General features: G+C 57.4%; 1 protein-coding gene across 1 annotated transcript; it reads left to right on the top strand.

The window, feature by feature from the left end:
* The first annotated feature begins 1,175 nt into the window (after positions 1-1,175).
* Positions 1,176-7,487, top strand: Pitx1 (paired like homeodomain 1). The gene is made up of 3 exons (XM_021215468.1): positions 1,176-1,824; positions 3,895-4,127; positions 5,926-7,487. The coding sequence occupies exons 1-3, from the start codon at positions 1,656-1,658 to the stop codon at positions 6,466-6,468; spliced, it is 945 nt and encodes a 314-aa protein (XP_021071127.1). The 5' UTR covers positions 1,176-1,655; the 3' UTR covers positions 6,469-7,487.
* Positions 7,488-8,139: the final 652 nt, after the last annotated feature.

The following is an 8,139-nucleotide window of genomic DNA, read 5'->3' as shown; positions in this document are numbered from 1 at the left end:
GGTGAGGCCCAGAGACAGCCTAGGGGTCCTCCCCGTGGCTACCCTACAGAGGCAGGTCAGGGCCACCTCAGTTGTGACCTGTTTACTCAAGACGCTGAAGTCCCTGGGCCAGTTAACAATTGTTGGATAAAATCCTTGGACAAACTTCATTGGAGTGTGAGGAACTAAGGAGGGGACCACTCTAGAGCCTAGAGGGTAAAGTCTTTACTTGGGGAGGGGGAGCTCTGGAGCTACAGTTTCCTAGCAGTGTGTCTGGAGACTTCAGAAACCAATGGCTTCCTGGGCTCCCAGCCTAGGGTTGTGAGACATCAGTCCCTGGCCTACCAGGCCTCTGCTGAAGCCCTGAGAATTCAGAAAGCAGGCCCCACGCTGGAGCAAAGATACCCTAAAGGAGGGCAGAGGCTGGTAAGGCCTACCTGGTGGCTGCCAAAGACCTGATCATTGGAGGTGCAAAACAAAGGGGAATGTGGAAGGCCACGGGCCTGGCTGGGCTCTTGGGGTCTCCAGTCCCACTCACCGTGGCCTAGAGCCAACAGAAAGGTTTCGTCTGATTAGAAGCCATCATCTCTACCCCAATCCCGGAAAATTGACTGCGGTGCAGAGAGGAAGACCGTGAGAGCAGCCTTAGGGGAGAGTGTCCAAACTAATTAGAAGACAGCATCCGGGGCCCATTAGAGCTCGCAGGCTGCTGTCACTCAGCCGGCCCTGAGTTCCTGGGAGAAGCGACTGGGGAAGGAGAGGCCGTCTGCCCCTCGAGGACACCTCTGGGAGCTGCGGTAACCGGGACCCCCCCCCCCCCCGCTCTGCCACTGACTGCCCTGGCGCTGGCTCGGAGGCACCGGCTCAGAGCGATCCTGCTCAGCGAACCTTCACTCATTTTAAGTTGTTCTCGCCAGTGGCTAGGGACTTGAGGCAGCCCAGACAGGAGTTGACTCTCAGCGAAACAAGTCACTTGGGGCCCCAAGGTGGGCACCAGCCGCCCAGGGCTAACTGGCCAGATGCGTTTCTTTTGTGCGGCCGAGGGAGAAGTCGGTGTGTCACCGGGGAAGGAGGGAGGAGAGGCGCGGTGAGGCCGCGGGAGAGGGGGGAGGTGAGGCGGCGGGAAGGTGGCTGCGAGGGGGAGGGCGCGGGCGAGGCCAGGAGGGAGGGAGAGAGAGGGAGGGAGGACTGCGGAGAGGGCGCGGCGCGGGCGGCTCGGGGCTGGATTCCGCCCGCGCCCGCTCCTTCGCTCGCTCGCTCACTCGCTCGCGCCCTCCCTCCTTCTCTCCCAGCCCCCTCCCACCGAGGCCCACCCCACCCACCACCCCTGGCGCAGGGACTGCTGGAACCTGGCGGCGCGCACTGTCGTTTTCAGACAGACTCTGCGGGCTCCGACCCGAGCCTTAGAAACCGGCCTCGAATCCGGACTGGGGCCGCCAGGGCCAGCAGGGCAGCTGAGGCCGGAGCGGCGGGAGCGCGTGGCGGAGCCCCGAGCCCCGAACCCGGTCCCGCAGCCCGGAGAGGTCGATGGAGCGCGAGCGGCGTCGCTGTGGGCGCGGGCAGCCCTGGGGGGCAGCCGCTTAGGCGCCACTCTCTTGTCCCCAACAGGTCGCAGCCTGGGCGGCTGGGAGCTCCCAGCTCCGGCCCCTGGAGCGCCCGTTGCGGTCCCCACCTCCATGGACGCCTTCAAGGGAGGCATGAGCCTGGAGAGGCTACCGGAGGGGCTGCGGCCACCGCCGCCGCCACCGCATGATATGGGGCCCAGCTTCCACCTGGCCCGCGCCGCCGACCCCCGGGAGCCGCTGGAGAACTCCGCCAGCGAATCGTCCGACGCTGATCTGCCAGGTAAGCGCGGCTCCCCCTACCCGCGGCGGGCATCCAGCCTCCGCGCGCACCGGGCGGCTTGGCACGCAGCCGGGTCCCTTCTGCGTCTCGGCAGCGAGGAGCTTTCTTTTTCCTCCCTGGTCTCGACCTAACGATGAACACGGAAATTTACACGCGCGTTCGCACGCACAAGCGAAGCCACTTCCAACAGTCCCCACACGCCAAGCCCTGAGTGGGACTGGCAGCCCCTCTGGAGCAGGAGCAGATAGCACGCGGGAGAAAAAAGTTGTGTTTCCCTTAGCTGGTCGCTGAGGAGCCGCTGGGGCGCGGGGCGAGAAGCAGATGCGCAGGGAATAGAAGGGACGGCCAGACAAAGTGCCCAAAGAGACACCTTGACAGATAGAGGAAAGACTCCTAAAGGAGAGGTGGGGGCACGGAGCAGGCTAGAAGAAAGGGGTCTGTAAAGCCGAGCTCGGGGACAGCGAGAGCCAGCCAGCTAGGAGGCCTGACTCCGGGCAGAGCCGGCAGAACCCTGCTGCAGTGGGGATTCTGGCCCACGTGGACACCCCAGCCCAGAGTCACCAGGGGTCCAGCCAGGGTGGGTTCTCGACTCCACAAATCCCCCAGTTGTCTTTTTAAAAAGAAAAGAAAACAAAACAAACCCAATCTCTTGAGCTGGGCCCAAGATTGGGTGGCTTCGGCCATGTCCGTTTCCAGGCCTGTTCGGTCTTGGAGCGGCCGCTGTGCGCGGGGTTCCAACCCCAAATAGTCACAGATCTCCGGCTGCCCAGGACAGCCATCCCTGGCCCTGGGCATCTCTTCCACGTTTGTTTAATCTGTATTTGTTTCTGTTTTGCATCTCTAAGTGACTTTCTTCCAGACCCTGTTTGCTTGGTTAGAAAACAAAGCTCTGACTGTACTTTTGTTTTCAGAAGTTTTAAGCGTGGTATTTGCTTAAAAAGAAAAAACTGTAGAGATTGGTTTTTCAAATCAAATCTACAGGGATAAATTAACAATTTTAACTGTATGCTTCCTTTGCCACAATTCACTAGGAGTATTTCTCTGAAATTTAAAAGAACCTACATGCCGCAAGTTACTTGGAGAGATTTTTAAAAGACAATTCAAAATGGCGCGTTTCTCTGAGTTTTTTTTTCCCCCTCAAAGTCCATTTGTAGCAGTTTTATTTTGCGAATTTAAATTGTCTCGCTGTAATGTATTTCTCTAGGGTTTGGAAAGTATCCCTACCAGTGTTTGTGTGAGGGAGTCTAAAATTTATCTGCAATGATGCATAGATTCTTTTTCCCAGAGAACTAGCCGTCTGACTGAAGTTTACACACATTTGGCTGTGTGTTTAGTTTAGGGGTGTGTTCACAGGGCCGGCTCTGACTTCTTGGTCTACATTGCTCCGGTTCTTCCTGCCTCGCTCTGAGGGTTTGTGCACCTTTCCGTTTCTAGGGAGAGATCTTTGAGCTTTTCTAGGGCTCCGTTTTGGTTTGTAGTTCCTTTGCTTTATGTTTGAATGTTATTGGCTGTGTGCATCTTGTGTAGCTTTAAAGAGACAGAGAGGTCCGGGTCACTTAGAATATGTCTGTCAAGGCTGCAAATGGAGGGTTTTCTAGACCTTGGAATCCTTGGCTGGTAAGGCTGGGAACCAAGCTAAGTTGTGGCTCCGACACAGTCCTGGCAAGAACAACGTTCCAGGCGACTACATGGCTCTTGCCCCCACAGATATGCTAGCTTCAGCTGGAACGTTTTGATACCCGTTCAGGAAAGCTGAGGTGTCCGCTCAGATTTAGACCTCCAAGAGTCTCAGCAGGGCCGCAGCCAGCGCGGGCTGCAGAAGCAGGCCCTGCCTAGCTGGGAACCCAGGCCCAGCTGGGGGTCCCGGGCTCTTTGCCTTGGCACGCCAGATCTTAGGGGTGCTTACTGAGGACCGGCACCCGGCCCGCCCTTTCCAGCGGGGAAACAGTTCCCAGGGCCCCTGGATGGAGGGAGGGAAGCCACCACTGACGGCAGGCGATTCGGTGGAGCCGGGACCGCGCGCGATAGTGTTAGCCCGAGGTGACTCGCGCCCATTCCTACCTGCTGCAGACAAGGAGCGCGGCGGAGAAGCCAAGGGGCCCGAGGATAGTGGCGTGGGCAGCGCTGGCTGCGGCGGCGCAGAGGACCCAGCTAAGAAGAAGAAACAGCGGCGGCAACGCACTCACTTCACAAGCCAGCAGTTGCAAGAGCTGGAGGCCACGTTCCAAAGGAATCGCTACCCCGACATGAGCATGAGAGAAGAGATCGCGGTGTGGACCAACCTCACTGAGCCGCGAGTGCGGGTGAGCGTGGGGCGCGTGCAGAGGGCTACCGGCTGGCACTCAGTAGCTTAGACTTATAACTCTGACTTCACGGACCTTGCTTCGTAGGAGACCCCACTATAGGCCCCAGCCAGCCACCCGCGTCAGCCAGGTCTCTGGGCTGCTGCTTTCTGAGCCCTTTTACCTGACTCGCAGGAGCTACTGAAAGCCCCTGTCGGAAGACTTTGTCCCTGCCCCCAGGAACTGTCAGAATTACTCAGAATCGGAGATTGGGCAGAGGATTCTCTGCCGCTAAGGACCTCGGGAGCTTTAAGCCTTCATCCCCTGGAAAACGAAAGGGAAAGACAGGTCATGTCTGGCTGCCCCAGAGAGGCCTGAAAGGTGCTTGAGTTGGGGTATCTCAAACTTCTTGGAACTATGACCTCATTCTGAATTTCCCTTCTCCAAACTGTTTTGGAATATTCTCCATCTTTCCTGGCCAGTCAGCCAGGTACTAGCTGGATCTTTGCCTAAAGCCCTTTCCCACTGTAGGTCTGGGGTCATGTGGAGCGGGGAGGCTGATGGTGAGTGGCCCTCCCACTACACTTTACAGACATAAGGTCTCAGACCCAAGGCCACACTGTATTCTGGCACCTTCCACAGTCCCCAGCAAATGCTCCGCTCCTTCAGGAGAAGTAAGGAAATCGTTTCTTCCCTGGGTGGGCAAATATTTAATCAGACACTGGGAGCACTTCTCAAGCCAGACCAAAGTCCCACCTGCCTCACAGAGCCCCTGCCATAAGCCCAACCTTCAGCCCTCCCCAGTGAGGCTGGTCCGACCCAGTGGGAGCCTGGATGCAGCAGACCCTCACCCTGTAATTCGGAGCTCACTAATCCTGCCCAGGTTTATGGGAGTAGGGATGGTGTGGGGTTGGGTAGATAGAATCAGGGCCTAGGAAAGGCTGGGATACAGGGTTCCTAGTCTGGAGAATGAGCTCAGGGGGCCAATGGTGGGAAGATAGGGGAAGTCGGGGAGGACGTGGCGGGGAGAGAAAGGTGGTCCTTACCAAATTTTTTAGGAGAAAACGGAGGTGGAGATTAGAGAGAAACTAGTAAACTTACGGAAATTAAATATTTGCAGAGAAACGTATTTGGAGTATATTTAGGCAGCAGGAAAGAAATTAAATATTTAAGGGAAGCAAAGAGGTTGAACCTTTAGAAAAAGAAAGGATCGACTATTTAAGGGAAACAGTGAGGGGCAGATATCTGGAAAGAAGGGATAAACTAAATATTTAGAAAAGAATAAAATGGGGACCAAAAAATAAAGAAAAAAAACAGACTGGAGAGAAGTGGACAAAAATTTAAATTTTGGGAGGAGAAAAATTATTAAATATAAATACAGATGAAAACAAAATATTTTAACAACGAAACTCTGAAAAATAGGAGACTGAGAGTTTGGGGGAAGAAAGGTACTTTTTGTATCTGAGGGAGACACAAAGCTTGAACTATTAAGAGGGTAATCGTACCCACACTTGGAGGGAGATGGCAGAAGGAAGACAGGTCGAGGTGGGGGGAAGAAAACGAATATTTGTTCAAACAAAAGAGAATCCGAATCAGAAAAAGAAAATAAATTTAACTTGGATAAGAGGATAAAAATGCGGGGGATGGGGAGGGAGAGGAGAGGGCTCGTATTTTCTGGAGACGAGAAGGGAGCCATTACGGAAAACCTCGGCAGAGGCCGAAGAGAAAATGGGGTGTTAGGAGAGGAGGCTGCAGAGTCGGGGGTGAGGACCTTTCCTGGCCACCGTGGCCCTGACGTTTCTCCCGCTGGCTTCCCCAGGTCTGGTTCAAGAACCGGCGAGCCAAGTGGCGCAAGCGGGAGCGGAACCAGCAGTTGGACCTGTGCAAGGGCGGCTACGTGCCGCAGTTCAGCGGCCTGGTGCAGCCCTACGAGGACGTGTACGCCGCCGGCTACTCCTACAACAACTGGGCGGCCAAGAGCCTGGCCCCGGCGCCGCTGTCTACCAAGAGCTTTACCTTCTTCAACTCCATGAGCCCGCTCTCTTCTCAGTCCATGTTCTCGGCCCCCAGCTCCATCTCTTCCATGACCATGCCGTCCAGCATGGGCCCGGGCGCCGTGCCCGGCATGCCCAACTCGGGCCTCAACAACATCAACAACCTCACCGGCTCCTCGCTCAACTCGGCCATGTCGCCGGGCGCCTGCCCCTACGGCACCCCCGCCTCGCCCTACAGCGTCTACCGGGACACGTGCAACTCGAGCCTCGCCAGCCTGCGGCTCAAGTCCAAGCAGCACTCGTCGTTTGGCTACGGCGGTCTGCAGGGTCCGGCGTCGGGGCTCAACGCTTGCCAGTACAACAGCTGACCGCCCCGCCTGGTCTTCGGGGCCGCCGGCCGGCATGGCGCACAGAAGGGAGCGCGCGGGAGCACGCGGGGCGCTCGCAGCTCCTCGGACCTCACCTCTGCGCAGCCCCTTCCTCCCCACCCCGCCTCCAGGTTGGTTTTGTGTTTGCTTTTTCCGGACCCCCGCTCTGTCCCCCAACGAATAAAAAGAAAAGAAAGCAAGCCAAGGGAGGGGGTCGGGTGGGGAAGAAAGAAAAAAAGAAAAAAAAGACGTCGGAGAAAAATGCTGGAGGTGGGGGTGAGTTGCAATGTCCCTGGCGATGGCGCTGATGGTGCGTTCGAGAACCCCGGATCCCAGATGTCCACTGCACGAAGGGGACATGGCAGGGAGAAGCCAGCGCCGATGTGTCTCGGAGAAGATGCCGTGCGTCCCCGCCGGAGCGCCTCAACCCGTGAACTGAATGTAGGGAACCTGGAGGCCCTGGGATCGTTCACTCGTCAAGAACCGAGGCGCCCTCTCCTAGCCCGACCCGTCCGAGTGCACACAGGCGCGGATCACTGTTGGAGCTTGCGCCTGGCCGGGGATGGCAGCGTCGCCGGGGATCCGGCGTTTGCGCTGGATTAGCCTAAGGCCCCGGGATGCCAGAAAGAGCCCAGCAGCCCTGAGCTCTGGAGCCGCACACTTGAGGCCACTGAGCCGCAGCTGGCCGAGGCCGGCGGGCAGCAGAAGGGGAAGGGCTCAGCTCTTAGTTCCCCAGCCCCAAGCTTAGCCGCCAGCCCGGCCCACTGCTCCACTCTGGGTCCAGGAGGTGGCCCAGCGAACAGCCCCCTCCTCACTGCCGGCCCGCCCGTGCAAGAGTCGAGCCAGGAGAGCGAGGGGCCACAGCCCCAGGGCCCCCGCCCACTTTGCACACCCGCTCTCTGGCCCGCGCCCGTTTACAGCGTCCCTGTGTATGTCGGACTGACTGTATAGAATTATAAATCTGTCTATATCAACTTGTCCATGTACGTCTATTAAAACCATAGTCGGAGCTGTGCTAAGCACCACTGAGCCCTAGCTGCTTCATTCAACTGAAGAGGGAGGCCGCCGCTGCTGAGAACTGAGCCTCTCTGACCCTGAGGGCGGTGGGGGAAGATTCGGACAGGGGTTCCCTACCCCTACTCCTGACCAGCTCCTTTGCTCAGCCTCTCAGCGAGGACAGGCGACCTGGTGGAGACACCTCTCCCTAGACACCTGACTCTGCAAGATTTGCTGGCTTGATCCTCAGATTCCCAGGGTGTTGCGAGAACACTTACTGACCTAGATCATAGGGGTGCACTCTCTGAGCACCCTTTAGGGCTGGAGCTATCTGTCCTCCCGTGACCCCATCCCCTTATCCTCTCAGAGCCCAGCTCTGGGCACCGGATGCTCCAGTCTAGCCTCCCTCTGCCTGTTCTCCTAGTGCCCCCAATTACTTCCTAGCTTCCACCTAGGGGCGTGCGACTCTGAGGGAAAGTGTCCACCCAGGGCTCACTTCTCACTTCTCCTCTATCTCAACTTATGGAGGGAGGCTGCTGGCCGCCTCTGCCCCCCACTCCCGGCTTTTGGAAACTACTGAACAAGACCAGCCTGTAAACTGCCTGTAAAATTCTGCTTCCCTTAAGTAAGTCACTTCTAATGGCAAAACAAAATGTTTGCAGCTGCTGCGGGGGA

The sequence above is a fragment of the Mus pahari genome, chromosome 16 (assembly GCF_900095145.1).
Source record: "Mus pahari chromosome 16, PAHARI_EIJ_v1.1, whole genome shotgun sequence".
NCBI lineage: Eukaryota > Metazoa > Chordata > Mammalia > Rodentia > Muridae > Mus > Mus pahari.
Note: the sequence above shows the minus strand (reverse complement) of the source record. Positions and strands in the feature narration are given on the sequence as shown.